General features: G+C 47.1%; 3 protein-coding genes across 3 annotated transcripts; 2 read left to right on the plus strand and 1 right to left on the minus strand.

Moving 5' to 3' along the window:
- Window positions 1–638: 638 nt before the first annotated feature.
- On the plus strand, window positions 639–9,917 carry LOC135819892 (L-methionine gamma-lyase-like). Its single transcript, XM_065333192.1, has 9 exons — window positions 639–954; window positions 2,031–2,192; window positions 3,470–3,604; window positions 4,047–4,222; window positions 4,729–4,840; window positions 5,535–5,648; window positions 6,219–6,359; window positions 6,877–7,028; window positions 9,082–9,917. Exons 1-9 carry the CDS (start codon window positions 754–756, stop codon window positions 9,143–9,145), a joined length of 1,257 nt encoding a protein of 418 aa, XP_065189264.1. The 5' UTR covers window positions 639–753; the 3' UTR covers window positions 9,146–9,917.
- A 688-nt stretch (window positions 9,918–10,605) lies between these two features.
- LOC135818947 (AT-rich interactive domain-containing protein 3A-like) lies at window positions 10,606–19,275 on the minus strand. The gene is made up of 8 exons (XM_065332118.1): window positions 18,785–19,275; window positions 17,623–17,717; window positions 16,515–16,603; window positions 16,040–16,179; window positions 15,065–15,229; window positions 13,955–14,491; window positions 12,472–12,918; window positions 10,606–11,499 (listed from the first exon to the last, which is right to left on the minus strand). The coding sequence occupies exons 1-7, from the start codon at window positions 18,795–18,797 to the stop codon at window positions 12,725–12,727; spliced, it is 1,233 nt and encodes a 410-aa protein (XP_065188190.1). The 5' UTR covers window positions 18,798–19,275; the 3' UTR covers window positions 10,606–11,499; window positions 12,472–12,724.
- Window positions 19,276–20,213: 938 nt separating this feature from the next.
- On the plus strand, window positions 20,214–21,866 carry LOC135820206 (uncharacterized). Its single transcript, XM_065333519.1, has one exon. The coding sequence runs from the start codon at window positions 20,214–20,216 to the stop codon at window positions 21,864–21,866; it is 1,653 nt and encodes a 550-aa protein (XP_065189591.1).
- Window positions 21,867–22,063: the final 197 nt, after the last annotated feature.

The raw sequence follows: 22,063 nt of genomic DNA on the forward strand, positions 1-22,063 counted from the left end.
CACTGCTTGAGAGGGTTTAACAAGTTAATGTGTATGCAAAAATTTTTTTTTTTTAAAAATATTAGGGGTTTTGCATGCACATCCAACTGAGTTTAAATTGTCCGGCGGAGGCTGGGCTGGTTAACATTACCGGTAGTGTTTGATGGATAAACGGCTCCACGTTACTTGGCCTCATCATCCGCTGCAGCAGCAGCAGCGGGCCACGCGTACCATGGGTGAAGCAGACCACAGATTATTATGCTCAGAGACTACATGTAGTTGATAGGGATACAAAACATGGCTGCATGCACACACCAGGCATCTCGCACTGAACAGTATTATTCCTGATAATTGTACGCAAATAAAAATCCTGGCAAGTGGCAGCTACAAGTAAAATCATCCAATGGTGAGGAGCTCCCGGAGGTCAGGTAAAATACACGGTAGATCTACTACGGAAACGCTGCTACTGCTATTTTTAACTAAATACTAGTACTTCCTTTTGCCCACAGCCTGCCTATGGTGAACTGACCAGCAAATTCCCAAAAATGCCACCAATCAAGCCATGACGCCTTGGCGGCGTGCACCTTCTCGGCCCCAAAAAAGCTCAAAAATTCGAAAGTCAAAGAAAAGATGACGACGACAGGATTACAATGTCATGTTGATCACACGAGAAAAGAAATAATTGTCTTGCTATTGCTGGCAGCCTGTGTGAATGCCAGTCTTATTCGTCTCAACGACAACTGTTTGTAAGTAAGTTGTGGGTCGACAACGAGCATGGCGTCTTCGGCGGCAGAATCTGGTGCCGCCGGCCCAGGCAGTAACGATCAGGAAGAACGAGCAAAATTGCAGTTTGGAACTCGAGCGGTGACCAGACGGAATCCTCCACCGGATCAACCTCCACTGGTCTCGCCCATCTATGCTTCTTCCGTGTTCTGTCCAAGAAACTTTGAAGACGCGCAGTTAGTGCAGACTGGGGTACGCTAGCGCTTTCATGTCACGCACTTCCTATTAAATTTTAGAAAATTCGTGAATTGAAATTCCATTGTTGACAGTGCCTACATGCATCAAGTACAAGTGACGTCAGGAGTGAATTATTAGCTCATACGGTTTTTTGGGGAAAATAAAATACCGGCTGTAGGGTATTTGAGTGGCTCCAGTCAGTTGTCTCTCCTTCAAGGTCCACAAATAATTAATTGTATTTACGAACTTGCATGCCTAATAAAAGGAGCACCTCCCCCCCCCCCCCCCCCCGACGTTAATACCGGTATTACTATCGTAGCATGATGCACTGTAGTCCTGCACTGTGGAGCGCCTACACGATGATATCTTGTGACCAGAGAATAACAATATCATTGTTTTACTCTAGCGCCACTGACATTGTGCGATTTCTTGAAATGAACTTGTTTTGAAACGAGTCACATGACACAGAAATATGTTCCCTGAACACTGCATCCACGCACGCAGGCACGCCCCCCCCCCCACACACACAGGCATGCACGCCCGCACATATGCACCCCCCTCCCCACACACATCGTTGAATGTTTGATTTACGCTGGCTTGCATTCGAGATTATGACCTCGTTGCAAAGGTAGTGGATGTTTACGGGTAATAACACTTCAGCAACTTTGCAAATACACGTACTAGACAGTTTACAATCTCTTATGCTTTCAGCAGACTTGGTCAAACAGTGACCTGAATTTCACAAAGCTAGCTACCGGTGTGTTATACTTCCAGTCATAAACTTGAAGAGAATTGGTGAGCACACAGTCATGCTCATTCCCTGGGCACTGCAAATTCACAACTCATTTCATTTCACAGAATCATTTTCATAATGATTCTGTGAAATGAAATGAGTTGTGAATTTGCAGTGCCCAGGGAATGAGCATGTGTGCTCACCAATTCTCTTCGAGTTATGAAGCTGCAGGATGCCTCACCGCTACTTCGTTAGTCATAAACTTGTTGCGGCTGGAAGTAAAAAAAAATCGTTTTAAAAACCCTACAGTAGCTGTTTCTTGCGTGTTCTCATTTCTCCTGTACATGCCCTCTCGTAGGCCGGTTATCTTTATAGTCGGTGGGAAAACCCCACCACCAACCTGGTGGCAGACGCCATTGCTGAGCTGGAAGGTGCCGACGGTGGTTGTCTGATGTACGCGTCCGGTATGTCTGCCATCTCCTCCGCACTGCTGACGTTTCTACGCAAAGGAGATCATGTGGTGAGATAGTAGGCTGGTACTTTTTTGTATGTGTGTTGGTGGGGGGGGGGGGGGGGGGGGGGGAGGGTTAAACTTGTTGTTTTTATTAATTTTATATATTTGAGCCGCACCATGACAAAAGGGTGCTTATGGCAAAACATTCACAAACTGAGTTGTGGATACAGCGCCATGGCTGAATTCTGACTGCTTCTGCTGCAAAAACTGCATTCAAAAAGCTTGATAAATTGCAACAAAAACTAATCGAATTCAAAAAGAAAATGTGCACTCTCAATATAGCATACTAAACTTTCAAAGGAGTTTTTCTCAGTTTGATGTCGCGTGCGATAAGCACCCTTTTGTCGTGTCGCGGCTCATTTGTTACTAGGAAAGGACGCGTGGATACGAGTTAAGAGTAACTCTCCATCACTGTAGGTAGATCTATATACAGTCAGAACGTGCAACAACTAAACGCTACACTGCCAGAGTACAGAGGCATTCAACGGGCTTATGCTTAGCTCCAGCACACCCCCACTGCTGAAATCCACAGTCTTCTGACTCGGAACGTTCATACATAGCCACATTAAACTGCTGTGCCTATATCCCCTGTTGACAGTTCGTGCGCGACTTTAGTCTAACTGAATTGCCCGCATCCATAGGAATGCCACTACTCTCTCAACTAAATCGCAGGGAGAGCCAAATACACTCAGCCTAATATCAAGTGTCCATAACCCCAAGGGTGTGCAACTGGAGATGGCTGCTGTAGGCCCATTGCGCGGCGGAATTCCAACGTTACGTCATGCCGCTGAGGCACAGAGGACAAAACTCTGCATTCCGATCCGCGGCCGCGGTGCTTGGAATCAGGGAGTAGTAGAAGCGCAACGAATGTGTACGTCAATTTTGACGTAATGTTGGAATTCCGCCTTGCGGATCCCCATGTACAGAGTTGCACACTCTAGGGGTTATGGACTCTTGCTAATAATGGATATCTGACGCTTGATCATGGGGTGGTGGCGTCCCACGGAAGCAGAAATGCGGTTCTTGACCCACCCTGTACGCGAACCCGTGCACTTAAAACACTTGATAGTAGCCTCTCTATGAGACAAAGGCAGCGATCAGCGTAGAACACCCATAGTGCAGATTAAGAACTTCGCTGTGATTATCTTTGCCATTCCTGTCTTCGTCATCGATGCAACTTGCGCTGTGGCTGCCACTGCTGTTGCTGCTCCTTTGTGTGTGTGTGTGTGTGTGTGTGTGTGTGTGTGTGTGTGTGTGTGTGTGTTTTGTTTGTTTATTGTCAGGTTGCTCCAGACCTATGCTATGCAGCGTGTATGTCGTATTTCACCGAGATGTGTCCCCGTATCGGTGTGGAGGTCACACTCGTCAAGCCGTGCTGTATTGACGAGTATCGCAAGGCTATCAAACCAAACACAGTGGTAAGCTCGTTATTCCACATCATTAATAGAGGTTAGGCGATTGAGATCAGTCGAGATGCATTGCGTGGAGGGTAAAGAGGGCAGTGATGCACCAGCTTCTTGTTTGTTTGGCAACTAACACTGGTGCATTGCTTCGCCATGGCCCTGCAACTCCACGCGAAACATCTCAAACAATGATGTAATCACATTGCCATTGCATTCTAAGCATATCAAACAATGATGTAATCACATTGCCATTGCATACTAAGCATACCAAACGATGATGTAATCACATTGCCATTGCATACTAAGCATACCAAACGGTTATGTAATTGCATAACCTCCCTAGGACTAGGAGCTCCTGTATCGTCGAAGCTTACTCGATTATCTTGTATTCTAGATGATCTTGAGCAAGCACTGCATTGTTTCCCCTGTTTACCCCGCCTGTTTTTTTACGCTGCAGTTGCTCTACGGAGAGACATTGACCAACCCGTCGGTGGAGATGTTGGACTTGGAGGAGCTTGGCAAGTTGTCCAACGAAACCGGACGTCATATTCGCACCATGATCGACAGCACGTTTGCATCGCCCTACTGCGTTCAGCCGATACGGCACGGCATTGATATCGTATTGCACAGCTGGTACGTACTTCGAAGTAGTGATTTTAACATTGCACAGTGCTCTTCGCTCTAGCAATGGCATCCGCCAATCAAAACGTCGAATATGTTGTGTGCGACATGCAAGCCACGCAGGAGTCCATTCCGGCGGGACAAGAGAAGGACTGATTTATTTGCATCGAGAATGCACACTATAATACAGATGAGAGAGACTGTGCGGAGAGAGACTGTGTGGAGAGAGACTGTGCGGAGAGAGACTGTGCGGAGGGAGACTGTGCGGAGAGAGAGACTGTGCGGAGAGAGACAATGCTGAGACAAACACTATACACTGCAGAATGAGTCTGTACTCACTCATGCACGTACATGCACTTTCCTCAACCTAATCAGGGGTGAAACGAGTTCATCTTGCAGAACGCTACCCGGAATGACGTGCATGTGCGTGTGTGTGTGTGTGTGTGCGCGTGTCTGTGTTTGTGTGTGCATGTGTCCTTCCTTGTTCTCGTCTCGCTATCTCTCTCTATTTTCTACAGCACGAAGTACCTGGGTGGTCATAGTGACTTGACGGCCGGCTGTGCGTGTTTCCGTAACCATGACGATAAGCACGCCATGCTGCAGATGAGAAAGATGCTGGGTGGAATCATGGTGAGTCGTGATTTGTACATCACATGCATCAAAGAGAAGGCGGGTGTGATTGTGTTGCGTGCTGTCCGCTATTTTGATATTGCACCAATATAACACATTTTAAGCCCATTGCGCATTGCCAAATATGGGAGGTATGAGTAATGCATGTGAGTACGCTGGGATCAGCAATGCACTGTTCAACACCCCAGACGACCATGCCCAGGTGGCTGTGTGGGATGTTATGTGAGTACACTGGGATCAGCAATGCACTGTTCAACACCCCAGACGACCATGCCCAGGTGGCTGTGTGGGGTGTTATGTGAGTACACTGGGATCAGCAATGCACTGTTCAACACCCCAGACGACCATGCCCAGGTGGCTGTGTGGGGTGTTATGTGATTACACTGGGATCAGGAATGCACTGTTCAACACCCCAGACGACCATGCCCAGGTGGCTGTGTGGGGTGTTATGTGAGTACACTGGGATCAGCAATGCACTGTTCAACACCCCAGACGACCATACCCAGGTGGCTGCGTGGGGTGTTATGTGAGTACAAATTACGTCATTGCGCAATGGGCTTATTGGAATTGATCTCTGCAACACCTGAGGTTTATGGCTTTGCGGCACGCTGTTGCATAATTTTACTATAATTTTGTCTACTAGAGATCTCATGTCGGTTTTGTTTACCGTTTGTCTGCTCTGCCCGCATTCCAGTCTCCGTTTGAAGCGTTCTTGCTGCACCGAGCGGTGAAGACGCTGCATGTCCGTATGGCTCAGCACTGCACCAACGCCATGACCGTTGCGCAATACCTGCAGTCTCAGGACAAGGTACGTGTTCGTCTGTGTCCGTAAATCGAGGTTCTCAACAAGATTCTCAAAAAGAAATGTGTTATGGATTGCCCACAAGTAGAGGCATTTGAAAAATAAAAAAGAGCGGATCATGACTCATTCATAAGTTTACAAGTTATCCGTTTTGTCCAACACTAACGATTACAAGCAGGATAATGGTGAGTCAAAATGTGCAACATTTTTTTAAAATTTTTAATCCTTGGCTCTCCATTCGAGTTTAATTTGAAAAATATTTTGACAATGCTTATTTCATCAGTGACATTTTTACCACTATCAGCGGGAAGAAAGTGTTTTCTCCCCACACTGGAGCGCTGTTCCGCCGACTTGACTTGACACCTGAGTGACTCAAGACTGGACTGGACTGTGGGGAGCAAACGCTTTCTCAAAGACTATCGCCGAAGTCGCTACCACTATTCTCTAACTAGAGACCACTGAGTCTGTGGATGTTGGTTTTGGAATGGTTTGCGGCAACTCAGCATGTGTATTTTCTGGGTTTCCCTCTCAGTCCTGTTCCTGTGCCATTCCCCGTTCCGCTGTGTGTGTCTACAGATAGAGTGTGTGTATTACCCAGGTCTGGACTCACATCCGCAACACGTCACCGCCAAGAAACACGTCCTGAATGAATCCTACGGTGGAATGGTCTCGTTTGTGCTCAAGGGTGGCTACGAGGCAGCCAAGACATTTGTTCTGGTACGTACGCACTTCAAGGCATGTAGTGTTCTGGTTGTGTGTATTGCGCGTATGTGTGTGTGGGGGGGGGGGGGGAGGGGTTCTAAATCTTTGAAAATTTCCATTTTCACACACATGTGCATTATATTATCATCCTTGAGATTCCCATGATATGTATCTACTTGCCTTTGGACAATCAATAAAATGAAAACGAAATGAAATGAAACTGAGCAGGTTTCTCTTGTGTAACATACTTATGGATTGTCAACGTCGGAACTATACCCTGTGTGTTGCTGTGATGACGTTTGCGGTGCACTGGCCAGTCAATGAGAATTGACGCGAATTGTCATGGGTGGGGTGCATGATTTTGTGCATGTGTGTGCGTGTGTGTGTGTGTGTGTGTGTGTGTGTGTGTGTGTGTGTGTGTGTGTGCATGCACGCACGTGTGTGAGTGTGTGTGTATCTGTATGTCTGTGTCTGTACATGACTACGTGTGCACGTGCATGCGTTGTTGTTTGCATTATTTGTGCATTTGCAGAGCCTGAATTTGATCATCTTCGCCGTGTCTTTGGGAGGTGTTGAGTCGCTGGTTGAACATCCTGCGTCCATGACACATGACCCGGAAGCTATGTCCCTGCTAGGGGAAGTCCCTGCTACACAGGAAGTGGCTGGTGGTCTGATTCGATTCAGGTAAGATTATTCTGCCTACATGTGTCTATGTGTGTGCATGTGTGCGTGCCTGCATGGTGTGTGTGTGCGTGTGTGTGTATGTGTGTGTGTGTGTGTGTGTGTGTGTGTGTGTGTGTGTGTGTGTGTGTGTGTGTGTGTGTGTGTGTGTGTGCCTGGGGAGGGAGAGGGGGGGGGGGGGAGGTGTACATGTGCAGTCAATCTCATGGATAACGAGCTCGTGCCATACTTGCCTAGCTTTGCAAACCTGAGATCAGGACTAGGTAGGACAATATGGGCCACAACCAGCTAAAACATGTCTTAGGGGGAAATTTTTCAAATTTTGTTTTCCTCCAGAAAACAGTTCTTGGGACCTTACTTGACCTCTTGAAGGTGATACAGGGCAGAAAAGTAGTCTACAAGTGCCCCAAACACCGCTTTCAAAATTTGTACTTTGAAATAGAAAATGACAGTTTTCGCACAGTCTGACACAAAGAGACAAACTATTACTTAGTGGCTTTTGTGGCGGAGCACAATACAACGGAACTAAAGATCGACTTGAGCATGTCAACGACATCAGTTCAAAGCCAAGGCATGGCCCAAGTTCTTCCTGGAAAGCAACACGATGCGCTGGGCGGCGTTGCACTTGCATACTCTTTCGATTCTGGCAGTGACACTTTCGATCGTCGCCTGCGTTTCCGAGACTGCGTCAGACGCCTCATGAGAGCTGAACGCAAGTAACGTCGTAAGGCAGCCGGTTCGCCGCCTAAATGATTATGTACTAGCCCACAACTTGTGCCTCTTCGCTACTGGAGACGACGGGGACGAATCAGCTTCGCTGTCGACATCAACATCAATGAGATCCCAACAAATTGTCAGCGTCGCTCTGCAGACCCGCCGCCACGGACTTGCAGACACCTGAACAAACCTGGGCCATGCACAGCGATCGTCTGGCCGTGCGAGCTACTCTAGTATCACTAGATGCGGACATTGTCAGTCTTTGCTCGCCAGCTACTTGAAGTAGAACGCCAAACAAGTGTTTGAACAAAAATTTGAGAAGATGATCGCCACATCATGAATCATTTGAATGAAGTGCAGAGTGACTAGTGAACGCGCTCCAAAAAAACATTTTTTTCATTTCGTCATTTCCCAACTTTTTTACGAAACCCCAAAGACATGTTTTAGCTGATCGCGGCCCATATATACAAATCTAGCTGAGGCATGCGACAAATGCACGTTGGGGTGCCCAGTACCGCCCTCGATATCGGGACGGTCCCCGGCCAAATCGGGATGGTTGTCAGGTATGTCGTGTATAACAGTGAATAAAGATGCGATCTTCAGACCCAGTGGACATTTCACTGCATACTGTTCAATGTCACCAATAACGACAACTCGCAGATGCCGGCATTTTTCTCCTGCACGATCGGGGTCATTATTCGAAAGGTAGACTGTATGTTAACAGTTTCCTCTGTATGTATTTGGGAAATGGTGTGCTGCTATGTATTTCATTCTCCTGTGACTACATCAGTAACTATTATTTTATAAGAACCCAGCCAACAATGAACAATGAATGGGTGTTACGCTCCTCGGCTTTCGTCTAGTGGAGTACTCTCGGAAGGCTGCTCCAGTGCTGCTGCATTACGCATTGCCCACTGCGTTTCGTAGTTAGAGCACTCTGGCGCTAGAGCGATGAGCTATCTTAATGTCTGCGGTGTCTCCTTTGCACCATGGCTGGTAGCTCGGCTTGCTTAAAGCTCGTAGCTGTACTGATGAGGCATTCATGGCCGAAACAGCTTGCTGTCTACAGCGTTGGGTAAGGACCCAGCTAAAAATGGTGTTTTCACTGGGGTTTCTAAAATGGATTGCATTTTTGTATTGTGTGCGTGCGTGCGTACGTGCGTGTGAACGAACGTGTATGTGAACGTATATGCACACCGTACCCTCTCCTGGCATATATACCGGCATGGTCGGTACCCCATCCTCATGTTGCCTGATGATTGCGAGAGCATGAAACTTGAAGTAGCAGCATACAAGCCTTGATTGTCCTGTTGTTGTTCTGTCTGCACACCATACACAGTGTTGGTCTGGAGAGTGCTGATGACCTCATCAAGGACTTAGAGCAGGCACTGGCCAAGGTCTAGGCAATGCCACTCCATTACGTAACTCCCGGACGGCGCTGAGTTGATGATATTCCTCAATGCCACACCCGATGCTCCATGGTGTCAGAGAGGATTCCCTGAGGCTTCTGTAAGTGCAAGTTAGAGTCGAAGGAGTGCTTTTTTTGTGCTGATGTTGCCCCGTTTTTACTCTGAACATTACCGCTCATTGCTACGACACACCATTTAATTTTGTCCCATTTCCTACTTGCACAGTTTCACTGGGTACATGTGTGTGTGAGGGGGGGGGGGGCAGATGCGCTGAATCATGCTCTATTTGGTTGAAGCAGAATTGAACAGTTGGCTAAGGTACTGCTCCTTGTCTAGCTAGTAAACGTGAAAGCATGTTTGCTGGCCGACTTTGCCATCATAGGTGCTCAAGTCTGTATTCTTCCTTTTTTTCTCAATTTTGTTCTTTGCATTGATTTTTTTCTTATCGTAACTCCAGGTTGAGTTACCATAGTTACTTAGGCCCATTTATAGTATCTCTATCCACTGTATATGTATTTTGTTTTGATAGCAAAGGCGTTACTTATCTTGACTAAAGTATAGCGTGTATGCGTGTTTTTTCTCCCACACCCCAGTGTGGCCTAGGAGTTCTACTTTTAAGGACCTCTTCCTTTGCTCCGCATGCAAATTCCACCTTATCTCATTGCTATAGCTTTTTAGAGTACCTTTCAAAAAACACTTTCTCATCGGCTCTACTTTCGAGTCTCTGATCTGAGGTCATGAGCAGAGCAAATGTCTGGTCCACTCACCTCCCACCGCTGTAGGAGCTGCATCTGCGCCTCGATCCTTGAGGGTGGTGGCGTTCCTGTGGATGCGAAAATCCTGACTCTCACCCGAGCCGTGAAATTTTTTCCACGCACTTGCTTTCATGCGTTCCCTTTCTTTTTCTTTTAGGGTCACATGTGTTGTCGCCAGAACACCGTATTTTCCGGAGTACACGCCGCACAATAAACACCAGTAATTCACCCCAAAAAGTCGGTGCGGCCTATACTACGAATCTCTAGTGCACGATTGTCAAATTAATGATCTTAAACAGGGTAGATGTTTGGGTCTGGGTGCGGTTTATACTCTACTGTGACTTATACTGAGTGCAACATGTAGTGTCCTGGTGTCAGTATGCTGCATTCTGCGACTGTCATTTTACTCGCAGACCGTAGGCTCGAGAACGCAATGCACACTCTGTGTTTTTATTGGCTATGTCCACAGCGTACTAGTACGCCGTCTTGCACCTTTTTCTCTCTCTTTCCTTCTTTCTTTCTCCGGGAGCACATACTTATTCGCAGTCAGTGGCGGAAAATCCCGACAGAATCACCGGTTACTGATTACTCCGCGACGTGACCCAACACTGCCATTGACTATATGCTGTATAGAACGCGACAGCATCAATCCCGCATGAGTCGTCGGGATTTGTCTGTCGCTGGATGAAGAAAAGAAGACTGATGACGACAGCAGCAACAACAACAACAATTTCTCTTATTGGCCACAGGCCATCGTGACTCGTGAGAATAATTAATGATTTCAAACAAAAACTAGGACGTAAAAGCTTGACCAGCAGGAGATGCGTCAGTACTATAATTGACCTGTGCAGATGAGGGCAGAGGTGCTGTGCGCTCCCTCGACCAATGGTCTCACGATCAAGGCAGACAGCACTTGCCATGCATGGAGGGCGAAGAAGAAGAAAGGAGAAAGAGAGAGAGAGAGAGATTTAGTTCCGAAAGCTATGCCAATGTACCAACAGCGGTCTTGCGCCCGCCAGAAGGCTCCCTGTGATAAATGTGATGGGGTAACAATTACTAGAGCATCATGTCCAACAATGATAGTAATGTTTGGTTAAGCAATCCATGCCGGCCAGAAGAGATGCACATCTGCATGGGATGTAAGGAGTTGATCATGAGGAAGCTGCAGGTACATGTAGTTAGCTTGCTACTATCTTCTTCCCCAGGCTCTCGGCACGGATTCACAATGTGCTAACTGTGTACGGTCATGCTCCAATTGCTTTGCAGTGGAGCGTCATTTCACATTGCTGCACTGAGAACGATCCAGGCACCCCGACACTTGGTCTTGCGATAACTGCTACTTCTGATGATGAATAATGACCCCGTGGCGACCACAACTCGTGGTGCAGCACCTGAGAGTGCTCCTACGGATGGTTGCCATGGTGTTGCTATGGCATCTTGCTGACGGCTGTGGTCCCCCGGCATCCCATGTACGATGTAGAGGGAGGTAGGGCGGATTGGTTGGCTGCTGCTGCTGCTTGCCCTGGCCGCTCAGTCAGGACTTGCACAATGCGAACACACCCAACTAGACACACGTTGATGTCATATCTGCTCCTGCATGGACAGAAATACGCATAAAATGAACAAGTGGAGGCCATGTTGACTCACAATTTTCTTGTATTGATGGGCGAAAACCTTAGAAGTGAGGGGGGATTACAACGCTCGGAGCAGAGTGATGTGCCCTGCACTCGATCTATATACCGTAAAATCGCGGATAAAAGCCGGGCTTATAAGCACATAAGCCGCTTTCTGCATCAGGCTTTAATGCAAACCAGGCTTGTATGCAAACCATGCTTATATGCACCACTGATATTTTTGCCAGGCTTGTATGCCAGGCTTCTACGCGCGACACGCGTAGATCTACCACTGACTACCGGTATGGCGGCAGTTTTACTATGCACCGCACATAGCGCATGCACTCTTGACCTACCCGATCCGCGCTTGCATAGAAGCCAGGCTTCTACGCGCAACAGGCATATATGCATTTGACCCGTTTGATTTTCAGGCTTCTATCCGCGATGTGCTTGTATGCAAACCCGGCTTTTATCCGCGACTTTATGGTAGTCGTACTCTTGCGTCACATAATATGCATGATGCATGATCATGATGTCCCCATCCATATCACAACCATAGATTACACTACACTGTATTGCACCATGCGCTATGCATTATGACACCATGCATTACGTTACACTGCATTGCTGTGAAACGGCTAATTTTAGCGACAGTGATATTTTAGCAAAAGGAGCGATTTCGCCAAAGTTTTGCCACGCCAATCGAACTTTTACGTGTACAGTGTACAGTGCAGTACAGTAGTAATCATAATTATTTCCTTTTAAACTCTGAAACTCGGATCGCTAAAATATTTCATCGCGAAATTACTTGTATCCAGATCCAGAAAACGCTAAAATGTAAAAATTAGCCATTCTATATATAGTGCATAACCATTAGCAGACACCCTTGACTGTAAAGTCAATATCAATTTTGTTATACTAAGTGCATAATATGCCAACGAAGGCTACTTACGGAACATAGGACTGGCAACAAGCGGGCGTTATCCATAGTTCCTGATCGTTCCCGCCTTCGCATCCTTCTCAACAAGATGCATTTCCAGATTCGGTTCGGCTCGCAATGACATCATCGGAGCCTCCATGATGTCATCAGGCAGCTTCTGATCCTCTCATAATGTCTGCTTTCGCACTCAGCGTGCGAGGCATCTTGGTTATATTGTCCGACATGGACTGCTGAGTAGGAATGAAGAAACCTTTGTTTGATGAAGCTATGCGGAGCCGGCTGCACCCGATGATGGTGTGTGGGCGACTGGAAGCCGCTTGGGCAGCAGAATTCCCTCGTAGCTGATCCCGTCCAACTCGACAGTGGCCACAAGACATTGGTTCTCACTCGAAGTGCTACCACCTGCTGGATGATGACCTTCCGCTTGGGATGTGCCACCTGGAGGCTGTATTAATGAGGCTGGGTCAATGGAAGAAAGAAAGAAAGAGAGAGAGAGAGAGAGAGAGAGAGAGAGAGAGAGAGAGAGAGAGAGAGAGAGAGAGAGAGAGACAGACAGACAGACAGATAGAGACAGACGGACAGACAGAGACATAATTATATTATTATACAGAAGAGAAGCTGAGGCTCAAAACAGATCACTTTCCCACACTCCAGTGTGAATTGCGAAGAACCCTAGTAGTACACAATCCCCTGAACTAGCCACAGACCAACTCTCACACACGCGTTTTCTAGACTTGAACCAAGAGTACATACCCCCCCCCCCATGTACTCTTGCTTCAACTTAAACACCCATACATCCTAACGACACTCTACAAACTGTCCCTGGACTACACCAATCACTAAAAGAAAAAGAAAAAGAGAATTGAACACGCGTTTTGGAGACAGCAGTTTTAATAATAGCTACAAAGACAACTAATTGCACAGTAAGCATTTCATTATAATTATGTCGACATGTATGTGTAAAATGTTGTACGATTATCGCAAGGCACACAACGAAAGGGAAAGCGAGGATTCGTTCAGAACTGCTTTCTTGTTACAATCATCAGTGAATCTACGTAACAATGGAATGGGAACTACTTGAAACTAATCTTATTTTATAGGCAAATAAAAATGAAAGAAGTGGGAAAGGATTGTAACAAGAAAACAGTTCTGAACGAATCCTCGCCTTCCCTTTCATTGTGTGCCTTGCGATAACCGCACAACATTTTACACATACATGTCGACATGATGAAATGCTTACTGTGCAATTAGTTGTCTTTGTAGCTTTAAGAAGAGAATTATTCGAATTTTCGGGAGGAATGAAAATTGTAGCCCAGAGACCGTTCGTAGAGTGTTGTGTGAAGATGTATGGATATAGTGGATGGCTACAGTGGAGTCTTCGCATTTTGAGAAATTTAACTTATACATACCAGCATATGTATATCATTAGCCACTGACTGGCCTCCTCATGAGGAACCAAGCTACGCTGACAATAGACCTCAGAATTTTCGCTCACCTCTTTGCAGGCTGATACTGCAAGCCTGTGACTGGACTGTGTCCGGGTAGACAGACACCACACCGCCCCCACTTGCAGTCGCTCCACTTGCCACTGGTATGCTTGTCGGCGGCTGGCTGGCCACCATCCTACCCTCCCTACTGCTGCTTGCTAGGGACGGCGAGGCGGCTACAATGTACGGCGTTCCAGCTGTTGCCGGTGGTAACGTCTGCGTTGGCGGCGGTGGCACAGCGGATTGAAAGCGCACTGCCGAGTGCGGAGCGTGGAGTACTGGTGACGAGGCCGGCGGTGTCTGTACCAGTATCGGCGCGCCGGGCGGCAGGGGATGCTGCGACGAGCTCTGCGCCACGCCCGCCGCCACAGCCGCCGCCGTTGCCATGGTGACGGCTATAGGTGCCGTATGTGCCATGCTGGGCGGTAGGGCCGCCAGGGGTTGATGAGCTGCGGCTGCAGCGGCGGCTGCTGCAGGAGTGGGCGAGGCGCCAGGCGGTGGGGCAAAGAAAACCGGCATTCCCGACGGCGTGAATGCATGAGCAACTGCATACAGGCACAGGAAGAGCATTACAGGAAGATCAGGAACCGTGTGGCCAAAGATGCATGCAGCCATTTCCTGGCACAGAACCAAGAGTACATTCATTTTTATTTTTATTCTTATTTTACTAGGGAATTCCCAACAGGCATCCGATCACCTTTTTACAGGGAACCCGTACGTAGCAGGAGGGTAACTTCATCTCAACAATGACAAGGTTTATTATCGAATACAGTGTAGCTTTAGAGTTCTCAAACATAATGGAACATTCATCAGAGCTATGGAATGAAAAAGGGGAAATCCGAAGAAACGAAAACAACCTTGTTGTCTCCACCAAGACTCAAAGTAGGGACCTTGGCTTAGGCCAGCAACGCTCTAACCACTGAGCTATCGGGTACATAGTGAATACTTGACTGTACACCAAGCTTCCGCTCACCCCAACCCCCAGCTGAAGAGCAAAGCTGCTAAGTAATTGTCACGTTTGTCCTAGTCTCAGTACCATTGTCTTTCATTATTTACGAGTTGGGTATGCAAACATAGTAAAAAATAAAAAGGTTCCTTTTGGTTCTGGCAAACAATACCTTGCATCTCAGGCTGGCCGTGCCCTGACCGCACGTGACCAGGTGTTGCCATGGTGAGGGATGGAGGCAGCGAATAGACACGCAGCGGGAGACCGGTGGGTGCAGTGTCGGAACCTGCACGGGTGACCACTGAGGTATGATCGCGAACCATTGGCCCTGGAGGTCCTGAAGGGCATACAGACGGGAAGAAGAGGACTTTGCAGAGATGAAGCAGCTTAGACATCGCATACTGGCAGCATTCGGAGCGAGTCCAGGACTTTGAGAATTTCAGGACTTCAAGAACCAGACAGGGGAGAATATCCAACGGGCGTGTGTCCCTTGCAGTTGCACTGCCAGCTCGCCTAATTCTGACATTTCTTGCACAGTTTCGGAACTATCCATCTATCCGCTACGGAATCAATGGTAAGAAATCCTCAAACACTTTCTTCAATACTCCAGGACCGGCGGCAGCAGGTTTGGGTTGGTGCAGCCATGCCCTAGACTTTCATACAATTTGTGTACGATATACTGTGGGTATACACATGATCTCCTTAGCAGAAAACACACGTTGGTGGCCAAAACGTTGGTCCAGCCATGGCCTGACCATCCGGACCGGTTCTACAGGGCCTGTAATCGGTGGTTCCACTCCAGCCAATCGATCATGTCGATCATGTCGATCATCAGATGTGGAAGAGAAGAACCCCGCAGCAGAACAAAGTACAAACAAACAAAAACATAACCCCCGGGGGTTATGTTTTGTTTGTTTTTTGTTTGTTTTGTTTTTACGAGACACCACGAACCTCGAGAACAGAATACTGCATGATAGAGGTGACTGCAGACGCAACTGTGGTGGTGAAACTGGAGCATCTTCGCCGACCTGAAGTCCCGGCTTCAGTGTACTCTCGCTACAAGTATTGTCATGGAACCCTACCATGACCCAGGGGCTGAGGCTACACTCCCATCATGAAATCTATATACGCGGGTTCACCCTCTCACCTGGCAGGCTCCGGCCCGTCGGCGACAGTGGCGAAATGCGGAGGATGTCTCGCTTGTTACCGTCAATGGCGGCGGCCAAATCATCCGTGGTGCTTAGTTGCAACATCTCGCACTCGTACGGATACAGATACTTGATATACCTGTGTGTGTGTGGTGAAAAACAAATCGTAGAGCACAACATGAGACTGTATCATAATAAAATCGTATCAATCGAAATCACAACTGTGGTCGCACACGCACACGCACCTACACTAATTTTGCAACAGTTCCAGGCTCCACTCTGCATGATTTTTTATCACGATCAGAGCCCACAGAGCTCAAAGGTGAAGACAAAAGCAATGATTAATTTGGAGCATAGTCATGCCGTACTGATGATGAGGCTTGTCGCCCTCCGCCGACCTGGGGTCTCGGCATCCTGGAGCCATCAAACGCTCTAAAACAAATTACAGTATGTTGGAAACGATGCGAAACTTACTGAACTCTGAGAGTGAATGCGGAGCTGGTGATTGTGGCTGGGATCTGTAAACTGTTTGCGATCTCTCTCCAGAGCTTACGGTTTATCACCTTCATTAGTGGCACACCATAGGCAACATGGAGAAAGAGGATAAAGGGAGAAAAGACACCAGGTAACACCAGTTAGTTGACATTGCAATTCCAAATACTAGTAACAATGTACAAACGAAAATCCGGTGGAACGAAACGTGATGAAATGTCTCTACTCACGAGTTTCATGCTGAAAATCAATACTCAGCAGACTGGGGATATACTCAGTAGTGTGTTGTGTGTAGGTTGTGTGGTCTTGTTCACTATAGGTGTTGTCCCATGGCAGGTATGCAATGCTAGTGGTTCAGCACGAATAACAGTGTATGTTTGTTTGTTGCTGATGTTCAAGTCCGCACGGTGAATAGAGACTGGATCCCAAACTGTGTGCAGGTGAATGCAGATACATGTACAGATACAGGCAAAAGAAGAGGCACAACACGGAAACTACAGAACAAGATGACTACACACACAACAGAGGCGAAAGGCTGTGTTAGCTGTAACTTAAAGTTTCACGCATCGGAGCGATCATCAGACAGCAGCATTCACTATCGAATTCTCTACGAGCGAGCAGGCCTAGATATTTTGATGCTAGTGTGGAAGTTAGTGCATATGTGCGAACTGCGAAGTGAAGACGCGGCATTGGGACAATGGTATTGAGTTGTTTTGTGAGGACAAGACTACTAAGTCTTAGTTTCTGTGCTGTACCAGCCTTCATTACTATCATTGTAATGCCCTTGTGGGGGGGGGGGGGCGGGAAGGGAAGGGGAGGGGGGGGGGGGGGATTCTACAACTACTGATACAGTGTACATAGTCAGCAGATGTTTCAGGTCACTCCTGCATTCAGGTCACTCCTGCATTCAGGTCACTCCCGCATTCAGGTCACTCCTGCATTCAGGTCACTCCCGCATTCAGGTCACTCCCGCATTCAGGTCACTCCTGCAGGGCCTAACAGTAGTTTCAGGTCACTCCTGCAGGGCCTAACAGTAGCCGCGAGGATAAGAGTGGATGCTATAAAATAGTGAACTGGCCCCCGCTCTCACCTCCACCAGTCCTCCCCTGTCCACCACCTCGGTGTAGAGTTTATACAGATCCAGTGTTTGCTTAGCCATGATTGGTATGCGACTGATGGGCGAGCCTGCGACAACATAGCAGCGACAAAAGACCACACACAAAGCTTAACATGCGCGGAAAAAACGTAGGGAAACGTGAAGGTTCCGTGGAAAGTTCAGCACCTCAGGGCTGAGGCTCGAGGGTTCTATACATCCAAGCCAGAAACTCGCCATCAGCAGAGAAGATGTACAGTCACTCAGCCTAGATAGTTGTGATCCAAATCAGTCCAGAATCATATAAATCAGTCTAGCAAGTAAGGAAGCCAACACATTGCAAAGGGATGGGGTTACGATGGGGTACAGTGCGAGTTATTACAGGAGCATATGGATGAGAATGAGGCTAGACGCCATTGATTTAAACGCATGCTGGCTATTTGTTTCACGCAGGTCGGGGGGTAGTGGTTGAAACTGTGAAGGGACAGGTTGATGGCTGAGTAAAATCAGTTACTGATTTTACTCAGCCATCAACCTGTCCCTTCACAGTTTCAATGTTGGTGTGTCGGCATGTGTGTGATGTACTCAGCCTGGTGAATGATGACCTCGTTGGCCAAAGCAATCGAAGAAAACTCGAGTCGGTGGTGCCTGGAATGATTATAATGATAGAATGCTGATGGGAAAGAATGTCTGCCTATGCCGCTGAGCCTGGTTTTGTTGTTTGTTTGTATTCTTTATTTAGAGTGGGAAGTCCAAAACAGGCCCTAGCCTAATAACAATGGTCCCACTAGTGAGGGAATGCTGTATATCTGTGCATAACGATCAGTGAGTGTAACAGCAACTAGTAGGGAAAGAAAAAGAGAGAAGAAAAGCAACTCAAAACAGGAGTTGTGTCTGACAGTTTTCACCTGTTTGGGATAACTACCACATGTCGATAGCATTGCATTTACATCGTTTTTGTTTTGTTTTGGGGAACCCAGCCTCGTGCTCTGCGATTGATGGTGCTGTTAAAGCCTGTTATCATCCCCCCTCCCCCCCCCCCCCAAAAAAGCAACGTACCAGTATTCATGAACCTGATTACGATGGTGCCATTAAAGGCACAAATGGGAATTTCGTTGAGCAAGAGGATAGAACAGGCAGGCAAGCAGGAGCTGCTCACCTCTCTTGTGCATGAACTCAAAAAGTCCATCCAGGAACTCCTTCCTGTCCGGGTTGTCGTCGACCGAGTATAGCTGTACACATGCATACACAGAGATAATTGGGTGATTATCATGCTATAGAACTAACAATACGCTGCAATGGAGTTTGGGAATTCTGAAGAAACGTTTAGAACTAACAATGTACAATGACTGTAATTAAGGACAAAAGCAGCACGGGAAAAAATGGTATGAGTTAGAACTGTGCACCGAAGTAGTAAACCTGATCATATCGACAGTGATGTTTGGTCAGCGTGTGCGGCATCAACACTGACAGGGAGTAGTGAGACATTCAGCCACCTAACACCTACACTGCTCCAACACATCCACAAGGCGCAAACCAACAACCTTCCAACTTGGAAGGCTCAGGTTAGGAAAGGTCGTTGCGCTTTCCTTCCCACAATCGTGTAAGCGTGTAAGCCGGTTACGAAAATAAATTGAGGCAATGGAAAGAATTACAAAGCAGTGCAATCAGTGAATTAAGCTGCATAACCTACACTATAGTTCTAGTATAAATGATCCATATTTCACATTACAGGGTACCTCACTTCACTTCAAACTCTCCAACTACGGTCTCTTCGCTGCATAAGTTCACTTCACTTCCAAAAAATATATAATATATACATGCTGTGCGCAGATTGAGTACATGTACATATTAGATACAAATGGAATGCACCAAATTTTCGGGCATCGCCCATCTTCAGGGTGAAAAACCATTCATATCTCACGGTACAAAAATGGATGAATGGATTGGTGGGCGAGGAACCAACAGGGCAGTACAGACCACGTTTGTAGTCTAAGTGGTGTCAGATCGGATTCTAGCCTCATCACAATGCAATCACGCACTCACGCAGTCAAGCACTATATTAGTCTATAGCATAGGCTGTCATCAGGCAGTGGTCACTATGGCCATGGACAATAGCGAAGGCTGTGATTGAATTATACCGTACTTGGATTATCAAAGTACATGTAGTTCATTAGGCTGGGAACACTCGTACTCCTCAACATGACAACAGACTAGTACAGTCAGTTAGCTGCTCAATCAAGTACTCAGTACTGAGTACTGAGTATCTCATAGAATCAGTCATATCAGTCAGCATCAAGGTTCCGGTCATAGTGAAGGCCAGAAAGAATAAGAACAAACAACCGAGACTAGAGAGGATGCTTGAGACGATTGATAGCCATAAGCTCATTGCGTAATCCTATATTTGGGAGAGATGATGTAATCGCGTGCCGTGGCAAAGTGCCGAGTTGTGGGCAAAAGTCTTTGCCCGCAACCTCTTCCTTGCCAAAGAGTTTGTAAAAATTTATTTTGATTGTTTGGTGCAGTGCTTTTTTCTTGTTCGTGTCTTTAGTTCAGTTTTGTACATTGTACATGTAGTACCGTATGTGATGGCGGCGACTGGGTTTGATCCCGATGGCAGCAGCGATTCTTCTCTGTCAGGAGACGATGGTGACAAGCCTAGAGTCACTGGTAGCTACTGTTGTGTTCCGTTGTGCAAATCTGAGTATGGAAAACCAAATTCACCAAAGTTCCATGACTTTCCAACCGATCGTGCTTTGAAGTCTGCTTGGCTACATGCCATTCGTCGTGATGAAGGGAAGCACTTCAAGGTGAAGCCGAAAACAACAAAAGTTTGCGGACTACACTTCCAAGAAAGTGACTATCGTGTTGTGAGTGATCGTGCTTTGAAACGAAGACAAAAGGAGGGAAAGGGTGGCAAGCCTCGACCGCGCTTGGTACCTGGAACAGTACCTACCGTCTTCTCGTTCCATAAATCAGCGACACAGGGCCCTTCGCGAAAACCACCAGCTAAGCGGGTGTTCTTGAAGCCGGTTACGTCAGACTCCAGTTCGAGTGACGAAGATGCTCAGGCAATGGTTGTGGATGACGGTGAGGGCAGCCACCAGGACGACTCAGTGGATGAGTTGGAGAGACTCAGGCAACAAGTAGCAGAATTGAACTTGAAAAATGAGAAGCTTGACTTAGAACTGCAGTCCGCTAAGTCGTCTCGGGATGTGAGTGTGGGTCTTTGCTCCAAACTGTGGAAAGAGCAAAAGACATTGGAAGAGGAGCTCAGGCAGACAAAGGAAAGCCTGGTCCTGCACAAATTTGACATCCGTAGGTTCTCTGAGAAGGCCCACATGGTGAAGCTCTACACCGGCTTCACGTCATTTGACATGTTTATGGCATGTTTTCGCTATCTGGAGTCAGACGCTGCTGAGATGCGAGCTTGGAAAGGATCGAGGACGAAGCTTGATGGTGAGCGACTCGGGAGAAAGAATGGTCCATTGCCTAAACTCAGCCTGGAGATGCAATTCTTCTTTGTATGTGTCAGGTTACGGCAAGGACTCGTGTTGGACGATCTGGCAGATCGATTCAAGGTGGACAGTTCAACCCTGTCAAGGTACTTCACGTCATGGGTGAATTTGATGTATGTGACCTTTAAAGAATTGCTGGTGTTCCCGTCTCGTCGGCGTATCGACAAAGACATGCCCAAATCTTTCAAGATATACTACCCCACTACTAGAGTCATTATTGACTGCACTGAGTTTTTCATCGAGCGGCCGTCCCGTCTGTCCACCAACAATGCAGCATTCTCCGCTTACAAAAATCACACCACGTGCAAGTCCCTCATTGGAATCACTCCTAACGGAACTATCAGCTTTGTCTCCACGTTGTATGAGGGGTCAATCTCGGACAGGGATATAGTCATTGACTCGGGCTTCATCTCACTGATGGACCATGGTGACTCAGTCATGGCGGACAAGGGCTTCAACATCCAAGACCTCCTTGCTCCATACGGTGTCCGGCTGAATATTCCACCATTTAACACCAAGGCACATCAAATGCTCCCCCAGGATGTTGTCGAAACGAAGTCCATCGCTGCTGTAAGAATTCATGTGGAAAGAGCCATCAACCGCATCAAGCAATATCGTCTTCTTGATGGTGTCATTGACAACAATTTATTTGATATTCTTGAGCAAGCTGTCTTCTCAGCGTGTGTTTTATGCAATTACCAACCCACATTGGTTGCTACCTGATATGGTCTCGATGTCAATACAATTTTCACACCTTCATTCATAAATCGCCCTGTCCTGTTGAACAATGTACATAATTATGTAAATAAGCGAACATTTTTATATTATCACAGACCTAAACGGTGGTGTTCCCAGAAACTGTATTATTTAGGTGCAGCTGTGCGCATTATTCTTTCTATTTGCTGTTTCTATTTGCTGCG

The sequence above is a fragment of the Sycon ciliatum genome, chromosome 6 (genome assembly GCF_964019385.1).
Source record: "Sycon ciliatum chromosome 6, ocSycCili1.1, whole genome shotgun sequence".
In the NCBI taxonomy this organism is placed as follows: domain Eukaryota; kingdom Metazoa; phylum Porifera; class Calcarea; order Leucosolenida; family Sycettidae; genus Sycon; species Sycon ciliatum.